At 44.5% G+C, this 21,611-nt stretch overlaps 1 protein-coding gene across 1 annotated transcript in view; it reads left to right on the top strand.

Moving 5' to 3' along the window:
• PRKDC (protein kinase, DNA-activated, catalytic subunit) overlaps positions 1–21,611 on the top strand; it is a 128,015-nt gene that overhangs the window by 6,190 nt on the left and 100,214 nt on the right. The window contains exons 8-25 of the mRNA XM_040261177.1: positions 5,377–5,432; positions 5,519–5,549; positions 6,000–6,157; positions 7,412–7,558; positions 8,771–8,935; positions 9,357–9,525; positions 9,888–9,937; positions 10,725–10,850; positions 12,293–12,445; positions 13,787–13,902; positions 14,484–14,643; positions 15,311–15,397; positions 15,777–15,896; positions 16,122–16,281; positions 16,922–17,028; positions 19,227–19,317; positions 20,011–20,174; positions 20,827–20,979. Of these exons, the coding sequence (XP_040117111.1) occupies positions 5,377–5,432; positions 5,519–5,549; positions 6,000–6,157; positions 7,412–7,558; positions 8,771–8,935; positions 9,357–9,525; positions 9,888–9,937; positions 10,725–10,850; positions 12,293–12,445; positions 13,787–13,902; positions 14,484–14,643; positions 15,311–15,397; positions 15,777–15,896; positions 16,122–16,281; positions 16,922–17,028; positions 19,227–19,317; positions 20,011–20,174; positions 20,827–20,979 (2,213 nt within the window). The remainder of the gene's footprint in view (positions 1–5,376; positions 5,433–5,518; positions 5,550–5,999; positions 6,158–7,411; positions 7,559–8,770; positions 8,936–9,356; positions 9,526–9,887; positions 9,938–10,724; positions 10,851–12,292; positions 12,446–13,786; positions 13,903–14,483; positions 14,644–15,310; positions 15,398–15,776; positions 15,897–16,121; positions 16,282–16,921; positions 17,029–19,226; positions 19,318–20,010; positions 20,175–20,826; positions 20,980–21,611) is intronic.

Here is a 21,611-nt window from a genome sequence, read left to right as displayed (position 1 = left end):
AGAGCATTATAATGAATTCATTTGTTTTTAAAGGACAAATCAAACTTTTAAATTACAGAAAATTCTTTAAAAGAAGAACTTGCTTGCTGTTGCTTACCATTTTTGTTCAGATAATTGTCAGATTTTTCTACCTCCTGCATGTGTTTGCTTTTATTGAATTGCAACTTAAGAAATTGCCAGATCTGATCATTTCAACCTGAGGAAGCAGCAGTTTCTAACGTTTCAACCGGGTGTTCCCAGTCTTTGCTGCCTCTGAGTAGAGAAGCTGGCCCAGCTGCTCCTTCTTCCGCTCCTTGGTGTCTCTCTCCGGCTCCCTGTCCATGGAGCATCCCGCCCTCTCAGCTCCCTGCTCAGGGATCTCCTGTTTTCTGAAGCCTCTGTGCTTCCTTGTGTGAGCCGCTTTCTTGGGCTTCTGTAGTCCTCTGTGTTACAGCACTTTCTGCGACATGTTTTTCATCTCCTAGACTGTCTATTTTGTCACTGGACCTCGGTGGCAGGTGACGTTGCTTATTTCTGTTTGTCTTTGCTTGGCGTGTTAATTGACATTCGGTGAACAAGAAAATTAATAGTACTTATTGCTCATTAACTATGTGCTAAGGATTATCCTGTTCGTGTTGCAAGGGAAATTCCTGTGACAACTCACTAAAGCAGGTGATAATATGTTTGTTTCCTGGATTAGAACACTGGACCAAGGTGGACAGAATAATGGCTTCCACAGATGTGCCATGCTGATCCCAGCCCCTCGACTGTTAGGTCTGAGTCAGAGGGGAATCAGATGTGAATGGGACGTTGAGACGAGGCTGTCCAGGTGAACCCAGTGTGATCACAGGGACACTTGACTGTGAACGAGGGTCAGGGTCAGGGTGCTGTGACGGGAGAAGCTAGCTATGAGGATGGAACTGGGGCCCCAAGGCAAGGAGGGTGAGCAACTTCTAGAAACTGAAGGCAGCCCTCAAGCCTCTAGAGAGGAGCACACCCAGGTGACTCCTTACTTTGTCTTATTTTAATGATTTATTCATTTTTCTGGCCGTTCTTGGCAGCTTGTGGGATCTTAGTTCCCTGACCAGGAATCAAACTTGGACCCTGTTGGTGAATGCACCATGTTCTAAGCCAGGAAGTTCCCTATTTTATTTTTTAACTGAAGCGTAGTTGCAGTCCAGTATTGTGTTACTTCAGGTATACAGCCTAGTGATCTGACGATGAAGCACCTTAGGAAATGACCACGACAAGTCTCATAGTGTCTGTCACCAGAGCTGTTAGGACAGTGCTGACTGTACTCCCCAAACTGGGTGTCACGTCCTGATCTGCACCTGGGTCTCTCATGCTCCCCGCTCGCTTCCCTCTGGCAACAAGCAGTTTGCTCTCCGTATCTGTTTTCTGTGTTTCTTTGTTCTTTTAGGTTCCGCTTTTAGGTGAGGTCACGTGTTATGTGTCTTTCTGTGACTGCGTCCGCTTAGCATAATGCCCTCTAGGTCCATTTGTGTAGCAGCAGATGACAAGACCTCATTCTTTCTGCAGCTGAATAGTATTCCTACAAATAACGTATACCTGCACATTCACCACATTTTCTTTATCCGTTCTTCTGTCTGTGGGCACTTAATGGTTGCTTCCATGTTTTGGCCATTGTCAATAATGCTGCTATGAATACTGGAGTGTGTATATCTTTTCTAACTACTGTTTCCGTTTTCTTTGGATCAGTAGCCAGAAGTAGAATGCTGGATCATGTGCTAACTGTAGTTTTCTGAGGAACCTCCGCTCAGTTTTCCGCAGTGGCTGCACCAGTTTTCATTCCCATCAGCAGTGCATGAGGTTCCCTTTTCTCCACCTCCTCATCAATACTCTTTATTTGTTGTCTTTTTGATGACAGCCATTCTGACAGGTGTGAGGTGAGATCTTGTGGTTTTGATTTGCATTCCCCTGGTTAGTGATGTTGAGCATCTTATGCCTGTTGGCCATCTGTGTGTTTTTGGAAAAATGTCTATTCAGATCCTCTTCTCATTCTTTATTTTTATATTTTTTCTGTTTTAAATTTATTTGTGTCTGATTGGAAGATTATTGCTTTACAATACTATGTTGGTTTCTGTCAAATATCAGCATGAATCAGCCTCTGTGTGCATACGTCCTCTTCCTCTTGAACTTACTTCCCGCTTCTCACCCCATCCTGCATCTCTGTATTGTCACAGTCTGCTCTTTTTTTTTTTTTAACTGGGTTGTTTGTTTTTTTTTATATTGAGTTGTTAAGTTCAGTGTGTTCTTTGGATGTTAATCCTTTATTAGACCTATCATTTACAAATATCTTCTCTCATTCAGCAGCCTGCTTTTCTGTTTTGTTGCTGGTTTTCTTCACCATGCAAAAGCCTTTTAGCTTGACGTAATCCTGCATGTTTCTGCTTTTATCATCCTCTAGTGAGGTAACCAGAGAAGGCAATGGCACCCCACTCCAGTACTCTTGCCTGGAAAATCCATGGACGGAGGAGCCTGGTAGGCTGCAGTCCATGGGGTCACTAAGAGTCGGACACGACCGAGCAACTTCACTTTCACTTTTCACTTTCATGCATTGGAGAAGGAAATGGCAACCCACTCCAGTGTTCTTGCCTGGAGAATCCCGTGACGGGTAAGCCTGGTGGGCTGCCGTCTGTGGGGTTGCACAGAGTCCGACACGACTGATGCAACTTAGCAGCAGCAGCAGCAGTGAGGTAACTCCAGGTGGCGCCAGTGATAAAGAACCTGCCTGCCCATGTAGGAAATGCAAGAGATGCAGGTTCGATCCCTGGGTTGGGAAGATCCCCTGGAGTAGAAATGGCAACCCACTCCAGTGTTCTTGCCTGGAGAATCCCAGGGACGGGGGAGCCTGGCAGGCTACAGGTCATGGGCTTGCAGAAGAGTCAGACATGACTGAGCACGCATGCATGCATGAGGTAACACAGCAAAAACAGTACTGCTAAGACTCATGTCAAAGAGTACAGTGTATGTTTCCTCTAGTTTTGTGGTTTCAGATTTAGGTTTAGGTCTTTAATCCATTGAGTTTATTTTTGTATGTGGTGTAAGAAAAGGGTCAAGTTTCATTCTTTTGCATGTAGCTGTCCAGTTTTCCCACCACTATTTGTTGAAGAGGCTATCTTTTCTCCATTGTATATTCTTGCCTCCTTTGTCATAGATTAATTAACTATATGTGTGTTGGTTTTTTTCTGGGCTTCCTATTCTGTTTCTTTGATGTATGTTTCTGTTCTTTTGTCCCAGTTCTTTTGATTACTGTAGTGCAGTTTGAAATCAGGGCACACGATGCCTCCAGCTTTGCTCTTCTTGCTCAGACTATTTTGACTATTTAGAGTCGTTTGTGTTTTCATTCAAATAATTTGCTTAACTGTTACAGTTCTGTGAAAAATGCCATGGATACTTTGATAGGGATTGCATTAAATTTGTCAACTGCTTTGAGGAGTGTGGACATTTTATCAAAATTAGTTCTCTCTACCTGTGAGCACAATATACGTATGTATGCATACGTATGTATATTTGTATGTATTGCACAATACACATATGTATATTTGTGTGTATTGCACAACACATGTATGTATATTGTATATGTGCATATACGTATGTATATTTGTATGTATTTTTATATGTATATTTGTATGTATTGTCTTCAGTTTCTTTCATTAATGTCTTGGAGTCTTCAGGGTATAGATCTTTTACCTTCTTGGTTTAATTTATTCCAAAGTATTTTATTCTTTTAGATGCAACTATGAATAGGATTGTTTATTCAGTTTTTCTTCATGATAGTTTATTATTAATGTATAGTAACATTATAGATTTCTGTATATTAATTTTATACTCTGCAACTTTACTGAATTCATTTATTCTAATTGTTTTTTGGTGCAGTCTTTAGGATTTTCTATATATAGTGTGTCATCTGCAAATAGTGACAATTTTACTTCTTCCTTTCCACTTTGGATTCCCTTTATTTTTTGTCTGATTGCTCTCACTAGGACTTCCAATACTATGTTGAATAAAAGTAATGAGAGTGGTCATCCTTGTGTTGTTCCTGATCTTGGAAGAAATGCTTTCAGCTTTTCACCATTGAGTATGACGTTGGCCCTGGGTTTGTCATTATGACCTTTACTGTTTTGAAGTACATTCCTTTTTTACCCACTTCATTAAAAGTTGTTATCATAAATGGGTGTCAGTTTTGTCAGAAACTTTTTTCTTAATCTATTGAGATGGCCATATGATTTTTAGTTCTTTGTTGAAGTTTTTACTTCAGTTCTTCTATTCTTCTCCTGAGTTCATTGAACATTTTTATGACCATTACTTTGAAATTTTTTTCTGGGAAGTTAACTAACCTCTGTTTTGCTAAGTTCTTTTTTTGAGATTTTGTCTTCTTCTTTCTTGTAACATGACCTTTGGCCCCTCATCCTGCCTAATTCTCTGTGTTTGGTAGCTCAGTTATGTTTCTTGGTCTTTGTGTAGAAGGTGTCCTGTGGGGTCCAGGAGTGCAGCTGTCCGCCTCCCCTGGACTGCCCTGGAGCTGGGCGCTCCAGGAGCATCCCCTGTGGTGGGTGAACCAACCTGGCCCGGGGGCCACTGTGCTGCGGTTTCTAAGGCCTGGTTACTGCTGTGGCTGGTGCTCTGGCGTGTGGGGGCAGCCTGGCGGAGGGAGCCACTTTGGGGGATGCTGGTGCTGGCTGAGGTGTTGGCAAGGCAGGGGTCACTTTGGAGGGGTCCTGGTGCTGGCCAAGGGCCCGCATAAAGGGCTGCTGGGGGTGCAGCTTGGAGGAACACCAGCTGTGTCGGGTCTGCAGATGAAGCTGGGTGGGGTGGGTGGTGCCGCTGACTTAGATGGAGAGTCAGACCCTGCACCTTGTCTTCTGGGTGCAGGGTCTCCAGCTGGGGAGCTGAGGTGGAGTCCAGACCCTGGGCCCCCAGTGCTGGGGATGGCCTGACAGCGCCGCCCTCCTCCAGGAGCCACTCTTTCTGTCTCCACTTGTGGAAGGTCCGTCCTGCTGTCTTCGGGTCATTCTCGGGGTTTTCTGCTTGTGTCTGTGATGTTGGTTCCAGATTGCTCACCTCTAGAACTGGGTGGTAGTAAGTTTGTGTTGTTTTAAGGCACAAAGTTGGTGAGAATTGATTACAGTGGTGACAGGAAACTAATGTAACCAGTGCAGGACTGGGACTTCAGCCTTGGTCTTAGGCTAAAATTCAGGTTTTGGGGCATGCTGTGATTATGTGACTCCAGGCAGTAGTACTGGGTACTAGCACGTTCATTAATGGAGGAAGAGGTCCTACTGTCTCCAGCAGACCGGTGGGTCGTGAGTCTCATGAGCTTTGCCAGACACACCTTATGATCTGTGACAGCGGCTGCTTTCTGTCTTTCCTCAGATCCTCAGACTTCAAGAGAGATTTTTGATTTTGCGTTAAAGGCAATCCGTCCTCAGGTAGGATTTAGTATTCTAATTCTTTCACAACTGAGCCTTGTGATTGTCAAACATTGATGGTAGTTTTTTTTTTTTTTTTTTAATAGATTGATCTGAAGAGATACGCCGTGCCTCTGGGTAAGATTCTGCGTTTAAGGAGGTTATTAGGTTGGTGTCTGAGTGAGCGTTTGCTTAAACTGTGAGTGAAGGTGGCGCTGGGACCCCTGTGATGCTCCCATGTGGTCACTGATGGCAGCTTTTGGTGCTGTTTGAGATGGTCGCACTAAGATGGCACCATTTCAGAAGAAACTACTTTAGAGCAATCCAGATCTTTTGATTCTGTCTTTATCTAAATAAACCCTGATCCTATTTCTGACCTTTGTTTTGGGGGTCACTAGCCGGATTGTGGGTCTCTTGATTCAAATAGAGGATGAAGGCATCAGGTGTGAGGGGACCCCGGGCCCCTGAAGTAAGGATTTGGGGGCTTCGTGAGCACAGTTTTGGTTTGATGTGTGGCTGAAGCTTCCTAAGTTCTTTGTCCTCCCCTTTGTCATCCTGTTTTAAATACGGTGTGTTCTGTGTTTGCAGCTGGCCTGTCCTTATTCACCCTGCACGCATCTCAGTTTAGCACCTGCCTTCTGGACAACTACGCTTCTTTATTTGAAGTCCTGTCGAAGTGGTGCAGCCACATGAATGTGGAATTGAAGAAAGGTGCACACTCAGCTCTGGAGTCTTTTCTGAAACAGGTACTATGTAAAACTCTTTCTATGCAAAGACATAAATTCCAGTCTTGTGCATGAACATCTGAAAAAAAAAAAATACAAGTTGGTCCATTAGCTTCTGTAGTACTTAAAGAGGAAAGTTGGTTATCCCTCCGCCACAGGAGTGGCAGCAGGTTTGGAAGAAAGAAAGCTTGAAAGACATCAAGTCTGATCAGGTCCTCAGAGCCAAGGGCAGACAAGAGAGTGAGGAGGTGGGACGGAGGGAAGGCTGGCGGTCAGGGCTCCCTAGGGGTGGTGCCTGGGTCAGGATGGGAGTAGGAAGGAGTGAAGGAGGGCTGGGAGTAGGGAGGGCTGGAGGTCAGGGCTCCCTGGAGGCAGTGGCTGGGTCAGGGTGGGAGCAGCGAGGGGAGGGAGAGGGTGGCGGGGTCTGCTGTCCTGTTAGACTGGATGTTTGTGTCTCTGTGGCTTCTCGGCTGAGGCGAGCCCTCCTGCCCCAGGGTGTTTCCATCTAGGTTGGGTGTGGGTGCAGGGAGCCTGCAGGCGGCCTGCCCTCTCCGAGTGCTGAGACCTGGGGCCTTCGTAAGGGTCTGGGCGCGGGCTGCAGGTCGGCAATGTGGATGCATGTCTTCCTTCTCCCTTTGGTGATTGTCTGGCTTCTTCCCATCCTTGTCTCAGACGGTCATGGGCAGGTTGCGAGAGCTTCCTGATGCCCTTGCTGGTCTCGAGTTCTGGCAGGTGTCACTGTCTATGGTGCATCATCATCTGCTTGCTTCTCAGAGTACTTGCTTTGGCTCACGTAATTATTGTAGCTTATTGTTTTGAGAAATGAGACACCTTTTTTTTTTCTTCCCCTGGTTGTTAGTTCTGAACCCTCTCTGTGTTCCCTCCTGGGGGTCCTGTCTGTGGGTGACTCTGAGCTCGCCAGCTGCTGGGCCTGCCCAGCTCTATGTCACCTTGAGTCAAAGATGAGTCTAAGGAAGCTTTCTGCTTCATCAGGGAGCTTTAGTCCGGAGCCTGTGTTTTGTGCGTGTCTTCCTGTGTCTACCTGGTTTCTCTCTCAGTCCCTTTCTCTAGGAAGAATGCATCACGTGTAATAAAGGCTTACTTAAGGAAGTGGCTTTTCTGAACCTGATGGAGACTAAGTGGATTGAACAGATGGTTCTTTACAAGTAATAGCTGCTGTGGACCTGTAGTAGCACACTGATGTTGTCCCACTCGGCTGTTCCAGCCTTTTCACGTTTGGATGGATGCCTCTAAAGTGAGCGTTGTGTGATGCAGGTTTCCTTGTTGGTGGCGCGCAATGCCGAGGCGCACAGGGGCCCGCTGCGCTTCTTCATGGAGCAGTTCTACAGCATCATCAGGAACGCGGACGCCAACAGCAAGGACCTGTCCATTGCCATCCGCGGATATGGGCTCTTCGCAGGGGTATGTCTCACTTATTGACCCCTTTTACTTTCATTTGAATGTTTAAAGGAATATACTTTAGTATATTTTGAATAGCATCTCACACTTTTGAAAATATTGTTCTTGTTTGTTTTGTTGTTAATGGGTTTTTTCAGTGCTTCCTATGTATTATCTCAAATATTCATAACTCTCCTATAAGCTTTTAGGAATATTATTCCACTTTACAGATGAGGAAACTGAGGCCAGAGGAGTTAGGGGACTCATGTAAGGGTTCAGCCAGCAATAGACAGAACCGAGACATGGCTGCAGCCTGGAGACGAGGAACACCATGTTCTCCTGGCCACATCTGGCCACCCATCACTGATGAGCCCCTGAGCCCGGGTGAGGTCTGCTGGGGATGCTGGGAGTCGGCATGGCTGCATCCTCCTGGAGGGGTCGATGGCTCCCACTGGCGGATTACATCTCCTGCTGTTTCTCTGTACAGATCCCCATCAGGGCTACTCCCCTGTTGTTGGGATGGAGAGTCTCCTTCAGCCCTCTGCTCAGTCTTCCATCCTGATGCCTCCTCATTTGCTTCTTCCCAACACTCCTTTCCCCTTAAAGTCTTCATCTCCACATGTTTCCGTGGCTCGTTTATACGAACTTAAGGCAGAGGAAATGTGTGTGAGGAGGCTCAGAGGTGACCGAGAGCACGGACTTTGTATCCTCAGACCCTGAGATCTGGCAGCGGGAACCTGTTCACTGTAATGAGCTGGTGTAGACAGAGTATGGTGGAACAAGGGAGAGGATGCGGATCAGGCGCTGGTCCAGGCCCGTGAGAAGGCGGGACTGGGGCTGGCGTCTGAGGAGCCTTTGGGACACGTGGCTGGACTGTCTCCGAGTTAGGAGGGTGTGGCTGTGGGTGCCGCTGCTGTGCTCTGGGGGGATTGGGCCTGTCCCTCCTCTGGGCATCGTGCCTCTGCAGGGATGGCACCCAATTGTCTGCTGTCTGCCCCTGCCAGAAACACAGGTGACAATCAGTAGGTGTTTTTTGTGTTAGTAACTGTTTAGAATGTATTTACAGGTTTTTCGGAAAGCATCTTTCCGATGTACAGTGCATTCTATATCTGTATTTCTTCTCCACTGAGAAGCTTGTTAACATTCCGTTATAATAACATGGCCTAACAAGATGCCTTAGGTGCCATCACCCTGAGGTGGATGAGGCTGATGGAGACTGGTTTTGCCTCCCTCCAGCCATGCAAGGCGGTGAATGCCCGCGACGTGGACTTGATGTTCGTGGAGCTCATCCAGCGGTGCCGGCAGCTGTTCCTCACGGAGGCGGACGCTGCCGAGGACCACGTGTACCAGCTGCCCAGCTTCCTGCAGTCCGTGGCGAGCGTCCTGCTGCACCTCGACGCCGTGAGTGCGGGGGTGGCCCGCCGAACATGGGCTTGGCGAGATTAGCCCAGGTCTTCAGCTGGTTTGATGCAGTGGGAGTTACATACAGTCAGTTCAGGCACCAGTATGACCAAGGTGACCTCTTTAGCTAATACCTTGTACAATTTTTTGGTATAGTTTTTGTCATGAAACTTGATGATTTGTTTCCAAAGCAGAAAAGCTATCTGTTACTCTTTTCATATTTCTAAAAGATTAGGATTGCTGCTTGAGATAGAATCGTAGGTGACATGTCATGCAGACAGTTTTACTCCACTGTGTTCAGGCAGTCCCAGCGAGGAATTAGTCCCCTAGGTAACAAGCTGCTTCTTCATGGATTCTGCCCCTCTGTGTCTGCTGTGCCTGTTGTCCCAGCCCCGACCCGCATGTGCTCTCATCCCCGCAGGTTCCTGAGGTGCACTCTCCAGTCCTGGAACACCTCGTGGTCCTGCAGATGGACAGTTTCCCCCAGTACAGCCCCAAGATGCAGCTGGTGTGCTGCAGGGCCATTGTGCGATTGTTCCTGGCCCTGGCGGAGAAGGGGCCCATCCTCTGGAGTTGCATTGGTGCTGTGGGTGAGTTTGGAGCTTACTCCTGAGATGATGCATGAAGAATCTTACCGTGCTGTTTGAGATAAAGAACATCCAGTTGCCAAATTCTTTTTTGTCTTTTGAAGCCTCTTGTAGAACTGCTAATATTTTGGTGAACCAAAATCTTTTTTTCTCTAGTTTTTTGAATTTCTTTATCTTTTCCTTTTGAATCTTAATAGTCTAAAATTTGAAACTAAACATTAAAAAAAAGAAAAAAAAATTAAAGGTGTTAGCAAACTTAGAGAAAAAACCAAGAGGTACTGTATATTCAAATGGCTGTCAGTTTGTTGAGAGTTTAGTATTTTTCAGTGTAATTTTTCATTTTTGTTTTTATTTTCTTTTTTTAGTGCATCAAAGTTTAATCAGAATATGTTCTAAGCCAGTGATCCTTCAAAAGGTAAATTCTGAATCTATACTTTGAAAATTAGTCTTTTGTCACCCTGCAAGTTAGAGATGTTGCTGGAACTTTTAGTCTGTAAATATACAAAAGTGGCCTTTTTGATTGCCTGAAAGATTTTTTTTTTAATGAAGTTGTCCAGTAGGATGATTGTCACTTAAACGAATTACCATTACTTTCTATAGTATGTGATAGCTGCTTTCCCAAATGCAATGTTAATATTATATTCAGGTGTTTGAAATTGCAGACAAATGTGTGAATTACTTGCAATGATTGGTAATTCTTTTGGGGAAAAAAAAATTGGCCTTTCTGTTATTAGCAATGCCTTAGATTTTGAGAAGTGTAGGATATAATACCTATTTTTTCAGATAAATAAACTTTTGGGTATGAGACATCCTTAAACATAACCTTATTACTGTACCTACATTTTTACAAAAGGATGTTTTCCCCTTGAAACTCTAGGACCAAATATTTAGTATATAATGGGAGGCTTGTCTTAAGTTTACTTCAGTTAGAGAAAATAGGATGAGATGAGAGATCTGTGTGAGGAGGTGAATTATTGGGTATTGTTTTGAAGCTTAGTTCGTGTATCACTACTTTGGTCCTAGAGAATGGTGACTTTTTCCCAGCTTTTTTATTGTGCTTTCATAACGTGCTGTCTTCGTCAACCAAGCTGCATGCTTCAGCCGGGGGCTCCCTTCGCTCCGGGAATGCACGTCGGGAGGCACAGCAGTGCTGCTCTTCTCCGTCCCTCCTCAGCGTGGCTGGCTGTCTGTTTTCCTGCCAGGGAGCTGAGCCCGAGTCTGAGGACCCCGGAGTGTTGGGGGACATCAGGACCGGCAAGTGGAGAGTGCCCACCTGCAGAGACTATGTGGACCTGTTCAGGAGCCTGCTGAGCTGTGACCAGACGATGGTAAACACTGCAGCTGAAAGCCACAGAAGCGCTTTGGCTCCCCTACAGTGCCTGTAGCTCACACTGGAGGCTTAATTATTTCAGAAGCCTGTTTTACTTTCAGTCAGTTTTTTTTTTTTTTTAAGTACTTCAAGTAATGCAAATAAGGATAAAGTGAGACTTGGGAAAAAATCAAATTAGAGGAGCAAAGTCATAGAACTCATTTGAAACTAATGAGTAGTTGTAGCCAAGTCCTCATTTTAGCTTAAGAAACTGCGTACAAGGTATCAGAAATGTGGCAGTGTTACCATGGTGGGAGAGCTGTGCTCTCTGTATTTGTTAAGGGTGATGTGATGGGATGGAGACGGGTGCACAGTTCTGTCAACATCAGAACCACCCCTGCTGCTTCCTGTGTTGCTGGCAGGTGTTTCTGCAGTATCTGCTCCAAGCCAGGTTGGTCACCATTTCACATAGTACCTGACAGAGCCTGGGTATTCTAGGAAAAGCAGTTTTTGTCAGTAGATGGTTCCTGTCCTGTGCAACCTCAGGAGTTTTTCTTATTAAGGTATTAGTAAAGTAGTATAGTAGTATTACTAAAATGTTTTTTCTTATATGTGATATTAGGTATATCCGTAGACTGTTTTGAGTGACAACAGCGTAACTGGTCTGTGTTTTTGGAATGGTAGAATGTTTCACTTTGAAAGAAATAATAGACCATAGAGCTTTTCAGTCCTTTCTGAGGATAGATGTATATCATACATACCTATCTATGCATGTGTACGTGAGTACATGTGTGTTCACAAGTGCACGTGTGTACACGCACATGCATGTGCATTTGCATATAGATATACAGAACGTGTGTATATAGTGCGTAGATGTGTGTATGCACGCACTGCTTGTGTATATTCTCAGTCCCTCAGTCGTGTCCAGCTCTTTGCAACTCCATGGAGTGTAACCTACCAGGTTCCTCTGTCCATGGGATTCTCCAGGCAAGAACACTGGAGTGGGTTGCCATGCCCTCCTCCAGGGGATCTTCCCAACCCAGGGATTGAAACCACATCTCTGACATCCCCTGCATTGGTAGGCTGATTCTTTACCACTGAGCCACCAAGGAGGCATCTCTCTCTCTCTCTCTCTTTCTCACACACACACACACACACACATATGCATTAATAGAATAAATACTTGGACGAGGTTGGCCTAAACCTTCTCACTCACTACTGTTTATGTGTGTTACGTGACTGTTTAAGTCATGTCAGACTGAAATGGTTTTTTCCTAATAATTAGAAAGATGTCTGTATTTTACAGCTTGGAAACTTAGAGGTAAGTCTGCTCTAGTTTACACAAGTGTTTCCATAAAACCTAATTACCCAAGTACGTCTTTATGTGTCATAATGCTGATTTAATACTCGTACTGACACTGTTTTGTGCAGCATTTTGAAATTTATTTTCTTTACTTTCAGGATTCTCTCTTAGCAGATGAAGCATTTGTCTTTGTGAATTCCTCCCTTCAAAGTCTGAATCGTTTGCTATATGATGAATTTGTAAAATCAGTTTTGAAGATTGTTGAAAAGCTGGATCTTACGCTGGAAAAGCAGAATGTTGGGGAACAAGAGGTTAGACGATGTTGTCAGTAGCAATTCTGCATCATTTTTGTACCAGCTCTATCTGCATGCTGCAGTATTCAGGAGCAAATCTTACATTTGTAGAGGATGGCAGGAAATTGGTTTATCAGCATTAATACGTGTCATTGATACTTTTCTTTTGATATTTGAATTGCCCAGTGTGCAGAATATATTCTGTATCAGATTGTTCAAGAAGTAATTTATATGTTTAATAAGTTAAAGCAATTTTTTGGAAAAAGTTGTTGGGAGGATTAGGACTCTTAGCAACAGTAGAGACTAGTCTTATTTTGTGTAGAGGTTGGTTTTTGCAGAGGGTCTGGGCACCCTGGTGCTCCTCTGATTTATAGCCAGGGGGACTCCAGGCTCTGGAGACAGTAGAAGGGAGGGCAGGAAAGGCCATGCCTCCCACGTTTCTGCACCGTTTTTCTGGCTGGGCTTAAAGATCAGACTGGGCATGAGGTTGCTAGCTTGGAGCTGCTGTCCCTCTGAGGAGACAGGACAGTCAGGTAGTGAGACTGTCATCTAAGGTGGTTTGTTTCTGAGTCCAGTGGTTCCTGGAATCAAGTTTGCATGTTGGCTTCCACGGCTGAGGCCGTGTAGTCAGGGGTCCTACAGGGGCAGAGCCCTGGCCTTGGCTGCACTCGTCAGGGCCAAGTTTTTGCTCTGGTTGTCGGGGCCATTGAGGAGTGGCCTGTCACTCTTCAGGCTTTTTATTCATTCACGTCTAAAGTAATTTCATGAGCAGACGTGCTCACTCCCTGAGATGGTCGGCCACATGTCTGCGTGCAGAGCACCTGTCTTAGTCTCTGTGTCCCTGCTTCTCTACACCCCACCGCCGGGTCACCGTTGTCTCTGCTGGTGTTTCCCAGGACATGCCTGGTCTCCAGCCTTGCCCTCCTTCCTGCCTGTTTGACATTTCCACCTGGGTCTGAAACACAAATTTAACGTGTTTATATTTATGTTTTACCTAACAGTAGCCACTGGTCCTCTGTCTCTCATTTTGAAATCTTGTCACTACTGATAACTGTCTGTGCTTTGAGATTCTGCCTCTGTCTGGGCACTGTGGCGCCTGTGAGAAGTTGTGCCCCGCCCCGCCCCCAGATCTTTCTGTGTTTTCACTTTTATTCCTACTTATTGCATCCCTTGTGGCCTCCCGTGTAGCAGGTTCTGAGGGTTCTGTCATTTTTATCTGACTGTGAGCTTTGGGCCCATCTCTGCCTCCTCACTGTTGCATTCCTTGCTCAAAGCCTCACCCATGTCTGTGGGTCACTTGCTGAGTCATTTGTTGAATGACTGAACGGTACCGTGTTTTTGGTGCAACTGATTTTTAAGGATGAAAACAAAGCTGCTGGCATTTGGGTGATCCCGACCTCAGATCCAGCTGCTAACCTGCATCCTGCGAAACCCAAAGACTTCTCCGCTTTCATCAACCTGGTGGAGTTCTGCAGGTATTCATAAAGTTCTGTATACTTAAGAGTAGATACTATCAATTGTTGGCTATGACATAGGAGAACCACTTATGTAGTACAAGAAATGAAATAGTAGGACTTAAAATCTAAAACAGCTTATATGAAATTTTAAAATAGATCTAATAGCTGTTGAATTTTTTTTTTTTAATTGTATTTAAAAGATCCTCAGGTAAGGACAATAAGGGTGTTTCCCTGGTGACTCAGACAGTAAAGAATCTGTCTGTCTATGCGGGAGACACGGGTTGAATCCCTGGGTTGGGAAGATCCCCTGGGAAGAAAATGGCAACCTACTCCAGTATTCTTGCCTGGAGAGTCCCATGGACAGAGGAGCCTGACAGGCTACAGTCGATGGGGTTGCAAAGAATTGGACATGAGTGAGCGACGGCACAGAACACAGCACAGCAAAGAAACTAAAGAGTACAGATACACCCGAAAATGGGGTATAAGGAGTATATGGAGTCACAGATGATTTTGTTTTGATTATGTCACTTAGAATTTCAAAGAGGAGTAAAAGTATATGATGAGGATTTCTGTGTTAAGCTTTACATTTGTTTTTACAGGGAGATTCTTCCTGAGAAACATGTAGAATTTTTTGGGCCGTGGGTACACTCCTTCTCATATCAGTTAATTCTGCAGTCTACACGGTTGCCACTCATTAGTGGTTTCTACAAACTGCTTTCTCTTGCTGTGAGAAATGCCAAGAAGATAAAGTATTTTGAGGTAAGTGTTTTTTGAGGGACATTGAATATTCCTGTGTATTTTAGATTGCATTGGTGTGTATAAATACATTCTCAAATATGGTATTGTACAGCATATTGCAGTTTTAAAGTCTGCTACTTTTGTTATTTGTATTTTGAAAAACTGATGTGAGTGGCAGTTGTATGACACCATTTAAAAGTTTAATGGGGAATGTTTTCCCCATTTTCCGATCTGACTGGCGAGCTCTGGCTGGTGCTGTGAGCTCTACAGAGGTTCTGATGTGTGCACGGCGCCAGGACCCACCTGCAGCATCACTGGCACCCTTTCCAGACTCAAGTCCTCAGAGCCTCTGGGCACGGCTGCCCGGGGATCTGGTAGCTCCTAAGGATGGAGAGTGCCACGTCAGTGTCCAGGGGCTCTAGTTGTGAGCAGCTGTCTCAGCTCAGGCGTGCACATCAGATGACCGGCACGGGGAGTGGACTTGAGCCCCTGACTCCTGGCCAGTGGTCCCCCTCCTGGCTCACACGTGCTTTCTCATGGGCCTCTGCCTGAAGTGTCTTCCTCTCTGCATGAGGCCTCAGCAGAATGAGAATGGGTCCCCTCACAAGGACCAGTGGGAACCACCAGATTAGAACATGGGACTACCTGGTTATCATTCCCTGAGCTCATTGCCTGTTTTATCTGACAGGGCGTAGGTCCAAAGAGTCAGAAACCGTCTCCTGAGGATCCAGAGAAGCATTCCTGCTTTGCTTTGTTTTCAAAATTTGGTAAAGAGGTAACTTTCAAAAGCTTTATCCAGTCTTACCATATATTATTTAAAGATGAAATGGGTTGCTTAATCCACGTGGGGGTGGAGGGGTTGAAAACACTGGCAGAGAAAGTCACTGTGCTTCTGAAGTCCCCTGAGGTTTCTCACAATAATTTTAGTGATGATGACTCAGGGTCCATAGATTCTTTAGCTTTTCCACATGATGGGAACTAAGTACTCAACACAAACTTTTGCTGGAGATAAGTACTTAATTTTTAAATGAACATGGTCGTGTCAAAGGCCACTTGATCGTTTTTCGTATTTGCAAATCAGATGTTTCGTAGTCGATGGTGGAACTGAACGCTCTGTTCAGGTGCATAGCACTAACCTTGTCTTTCCTGCTGAGGTGTCAGTTAAGATGAAGCAGTACAAAGATGAACTCCTGGCCTCCTGTTTGACCTTTGTCCTATCCCTGCCACATGACATCATTGCACTTGACGTCAGAGCCTACGTCCCCGCGTTGCAGGTGGGCACATCACTCATGGGGGTCGTGGTTCCTGAGAAACGTGGCAGTCACAGCAGCACTCACATGTCAGAACCCCCATCCCCAACCCCTGCCTTCCTGAGGGGGCTTTAGTGCCCCTTCTCACCAGCCCACCTGGTTCCGACAGAGGGAAGGCTTGTCATTTAAGAAGCCCTCTCTCAGTACTAAATTTCTGGTGTTCATTATCTCATTTGTTCTCATGTACAGATGGCTTTTAAACTGGGCCTGAGCTATGCCCCACTGGCAGAAGCCGGCCTGAATGCCCTGGAAGAATGGTCAGTTTATATCTGCAAACGTGTAATTCAACCCTATTATAAGGATATTCTGCCTAGCCTTGATGGATATCTGAAAACTTCAGCCTTATCAGGTAAGAGTTTTGATGTGTATCTTAAAATGGTAATGTAATACATGTGTTGGTTTCTACATATTATGCATTCAAAATGCATTTGCTTGGTATTTTTGCAATCTTTCCAATTCATTTCAGTATAATTGGACATAAGTATAACTGAGGTATTAAAACTACTTATAGGTTACTTACTCATGTATATCCTAGCAAAATTTATAAAATCTTCAAGGGGAAGAATTCTTAAACATCTTGAACTTCTTATAAATTCTAGTTTATTGTCTTGCAAAGAAAACCTTATTTAATAAATCAAACAGGGATTAAAACTGTAAGAAAATCCAATAGTAAAGTTATTTTGACCTAATTTCACCTGATTTTTATTGGTTTTTCAAATATGACTGGTTTAGTACTGCATTGGGAGTGCAGAATCCTAGCCACTGAACCACCAGGGAAGTCCCTCCAAGAAACTGTTTCTTTTAATTGGTAATGGTGTTTAAAACTGAGACAACCACTATTATTATTTTTGTTCTAGAAATTTCATTTTTAATCATACTTTAAATTAGGATTTTAATGTCTCTGTATGGTATCTAGTGTCTTTCCCCTAGTGTTTATTAACTAAACAAATGAGTGCTGTTTAAAATTGACTTCTGTTTACCCTTGACAGATGAGACCCGGAGTAACTGGGAAGTGTCTGCACTTTCTCGGGCTGTCCAGAAAGGATTTACTAAAGACGTGTTAAAGCATCTGAAACGGACAAAGAACATTTCATCTGTAAGAGACCCTTATATTTTCTTTACCTTAAATAGTGGAGAGATCAGATTCTGATGCTCATGAGTAGTAAAAATCTTCATTTAAAATATCATTGTTACATATAAGTTTGTGTACAGTATGAAAATAATTTCAGTATATATTTAGTGATAAAAATGTAAACCATGTTATTGTCTTGATTTTGTTTTTTTTGTTTCAAATAAGCAGTTGCCACATGGATATTGATATATAAGATTGCCTCATTTACTGATTAAATCTGAAATAGGTCATTTTGTCGAGTTTAGTCCATGGCAGTTTTTATGTTTTTTTCCCAGTGATAATTTCTTAAGACCAGTTTTTTTTAGATGTGGCACATAATGTAAGAGATAAACATGATGTAAATAGAGAAAATTGAGTTAGTGTAACTTAACATCTCAGAGAAGGCAATGGCACCCCACTCCAGCACTCTTGCCTGGAAAATCCCACGGATGGAGGAGCCTGGTAGGCTGCAGTCCATGGGGTCGCTAAGAGTCGGACACGACTTCACTTTCACTCTTCACTTTCATGCATTGGAGAAGGACATGGTAACCCATTCCAGTGTTCTTGCCTGGAGAATCCCAGGGATGGGGGAGCCTGGTGGGCTGCCGTCTATGGGGTCACACAGAGTCGGACACGACTGGAGTGACTTTGCAGCAGCAACTTAATATCTAGAACTGGTATTGCAAGCTTTCAGGAAGTTTCCTCTGATCTCATTATTTTTGACAGTTTTTGTTATAGGATCAGAAATGCATTTATTTCCTTTTTTAATTTTTACTTATTTTTCGCTGTGCTGGGTCTTTGTTGCTGCAAAGGCTTTTCTCTACTTGTGGCAAGTGGAGGCTACTCTCTTGACAGCTTTTGATTGGGAGATTTGAAGGAAACTAGAAGTGGTGTCTAATGGCTTTAAATTATTTTATCACATTTAGGTAAAGGAAGATAAAGTTTCTTGAGAATATCTCTAGTTTTGCACGTTTCTTTACAGGCATAGGGCCCAGGGGTCCCAGAGTGTGAGGCCAGAACTGTTTTCACTTGTGATTGTTTGCACTGTGCAGTGATGGGTGGTGCTATTCCTTTAAGCTTCACGAAGCCTCGACCTTGAGCACACATGGTGTACCATCTCGTGTGCTGGGGCAGGAGGCGCTGGCAGTTGTCCTCAGGGAGCATTGAGCAGCCGCCTCCCCTGTGAGCACCACTGTTACTGGAAGCATGGCCACGGGCTCCTGGCTGCTCAGTGTCTGGCTGACGTTTTCTCTGGAATAGAGAGTGGGCCTGTCACTTCAGGAGCACATCTGAGAATCTTCGTTGCCAGTGAACCATTATCTCCAGATGAGCAGTACATTGTGTTCCTAAACCGAGTGTAAGATAAAGCCAGCAGATTGTACTGTAATAGACTGCATAAACTTCCCTGATGTGGGCTCACACTCCATATTGTAACTATCCTTTAAGAAACTACTGCTTCAGTTTTGGAGTAGTATCAAAGCAAACTCCAGTTTCCTAGAAAAACTATGAAGTCCTCCTCCCTTTTCTAGTCACAGCCCAGAAGTCTGTCACAGACACAAAGTGTGAACAGCACCACTTGCCTGAGGTTGTTTATTTGGAATATATCCTTAGTTTTCCTAAAAGTATGTCATTTGTTAACATGTCATGGGTTCAGTGTTTTTAAATAAAATGATAAGTATTTAAATAGTGAAAAGTAAAAGTGTTAGTTGATCAGTCATGCTGACTTTTTGCAACCCCATGGACTGTAGCCCGGCAGGCTGCTCTGTCCAGGGGATTTTCTAGGCAAGAATACTGGAGTGGGTTGCCATGCCCTCTACCAGGGGGTCTTCCCGACCCAGGGATTGAACTTGGGTCTCCCTCATTGCAGGCAGATTCTTTACTGTCTGAGCCACTAGGGAAGCTAAGTTTTAACAAGATAAATACTGGTAAATATGACCCACAGTAACAGAAGCTCTGTGGGAATCCTCAGTACTTTTTAAGGGTATAAGGACTCCCAAAACAGGAACTGCTGACCTAGAAAATGGACATTGGCTGCAAAAGTGGAAGAATTGTGGCTTCTTTTAATGATTTTGCAGTAAAATGACGGCAGTGCCATGGAGGATTATAAGGAGACATTGAGGGCATCAGCGGTAGAGACGGTCTTTCTTTGAGCTCAAGTTTGTTTCTCGTTGTCACATTTGCAGAATGAAGCACTGTCCTTAGAAGAAACACGGGTTCGAGTAGTGCAAGTACTTGGCCGTCTCGGGGGACAGATCAACAAAAACCTGCTAACAGGTGACGTTTCCTGAAAGTAACTCAACCCCTGAGACATGCGGCCCCCTCAGCTGAATGCACACAGGTCATAGTGTCTTCTGATACTTGCTCCCGTGTGTCATTTATGTCTTTCAAGTAAGATTTTGAAGAACTGTATTTTGTCTAATGGAGTGAATGCTTCCGCCATGCCCTGAAGCCTGTGGGTTCCTATCTTCAGGGTCTGGCATTTGTTCATTTTTTAAGCAGAGTCTAGCTGGATAGGCCTTTATGTTAAACATCGTGTCAGGAATTCAGAGTTATCTATTTGAATACTAATATTCTTAATGTTTGGATGTTTTTAGATTGTTTTTGATCAGAATTAGTGTTTTTTGATGAGTAAATTTGTATTTTTAGCTTTAAAATTTCATCCTAAATGTATGGTGATTTTGGCATTTCAGCGGTTAGAACGTATATTAGAAAAATACATGTTATAAAGAGGAATTATTTAATGAAAGTATTGTTCGTTTATCATTTTTTCACAGAAGAGTAACAAATTGAAAATTAAACATTCCAGACTATTGGACTTGTTTAAAAATAATCTTTCAGTCAGATTAGAAGCAGTGTGTGGTGGTTTCTGATGTTGCTGCTGCGTGTGTGTGATGAACAGAGCAGGAGGGGGTGGGCCAGGGCCGTCCCAGTGAGGGGAGGAGGGGCTGACCGGCATCTCCCCTACAGCGGCATCCCCCGAGGAGCGGGCCAGGGGCTGTATGGCTTGGGACCGAGAGAGGAGGCTCAACTTTGCAGTGCCCTTTGTGGACATGAAGCCCGTCATTCACCTGGATCTGTTCCTGCCGCGTGTCACAGAGCTGGCGCTCTCGGCGGGTGACAGACACACCAAGGTACTCACTTATCACTCGCCGTGGTCAGCCATGTGCTCCTTAGGAGAGATGTGTTGTGTTTCATGGGCTTTGTGTTTTCTCTAGCTTAGTGATGGAAAACTGCTCAGTTATCAGAAGTCGGTATCCTTGGAAAATGGAAATTAAACCTAAAGAGTCTGAATAGATGATAAAATATTAATGCACTAGAATTCTTCATCCTAGAGAACTCAGGGCACAGGGGGTTGAGAAGGGATTTTTTAGTCTGTGCTCAATTCTCTGTTCAACTTGGGAGATTCAAAACAGATGATCTCAAGGTTTTCTGTTAATTTGTACATTTCCACATTTTGTTCATTAAAAATAGATTTTCAGGAAGTAACAGTTAAAGCATGCTCACAAATGGAGCAGTGTTCTGTGATACGGCGCCGTGGGACTGTGTCTCTTATGAGTGTGTTAGTCCCAGTGCCTGGATCTTTTACGTCTCTGTTCTCAGCTCTTGGCTCCAGAGCAGAGTGAACAGAAGCGTTAATCTTACATAACAGGAAGTGTTGCTTAACGTTAGTTCATATATGGGTGGGATACTTTTCTGCTGCACAGGTTTTCCTTTTTAAAAGGGCTGCGTTCTGTAGCATTTCAAAATACTCTTGACCTTTGTTGGACCCCTGGCCTGTTTCAGGTTGCAGCCTGTGAACTTCTGCACAGCATGGTTATGTTTATGCTGGGAAAAGCCACTCAGATGCCTGACGGTGGCCAGGGCCCCCCACCCATGTACCAGCTCTATAAGCATACATTTCCTGTGCTGCTTCGACTGGCATGTGACGTAGACCAGGTCAGTGCATGATTGTGAATTTGAAACAGTTATAGAATTTGAAAAAATGTCGCATCGGGTCCAGTGATCATCTCAGCTTGTTGCATGTTGAGACGACTCTTAACATCCTTGAAACCTGCTGCCCGGTGCTGCCCTCCCACCTCTGGATAGGACCTGGGACTCAGGACTTCTCAAAGCGCCCGCAGTCCCTAAACATGTGCCACAGGGTTTGGAAAGAGTCCCTGCTGTGGCACCTGCGGCTGTGTGTGCCATTGGCCCTGTGATGTCAGCGCTCATGGTCTTGCACAGAAGGGAGGTGGGGGAAGCCGTGGCCAGCACTCAGGGGGCTCAGAGATACTGGCAGGGTGCTCTTTCCTTGTGGCTTTGTGGACAGGGACACAGCCTTTGCTGCTGGGACACAGAAAACATTCAAGTTCTCACTTTATTTTGTGAAGCAATAGAGGGTTCACACATAAAAAAGAAAATGAAAAACCCACTTATAAACATGGATGGAAAGTCCCTTGGAATATGTGAACCAATACAGTCCAGCAGTGCAGTGAGATGCACTGTGATTAAATAGAATTTGGGGGTAAGACTAGAAATTTACCACATATAGGCCAGAAAAATATTTGTATTGGCAAGCCAGGAATAGT

This window comes from Oryx dammah, unplaced genomic scaffold, assembly GCF_014754425.2.
Source record: "Oryx dammah isolate SB20612 unplaced genomic scaffold, SCBI_Odam_1.1 HiC_scaffold_19, whole genome shotgun sequence".
Classification (NCBI taxonomy): Eukaryota; Metazoa; Chordata; class Mammalia; order Artiodactyla; family Bovidae; genus Oryx; species Oryx dammah.
The sequence above is the reverse complement of the archived record's forward strand: the minus strand, read 5'-3'. Positions and strand labels throughout refer to the sequence as shown.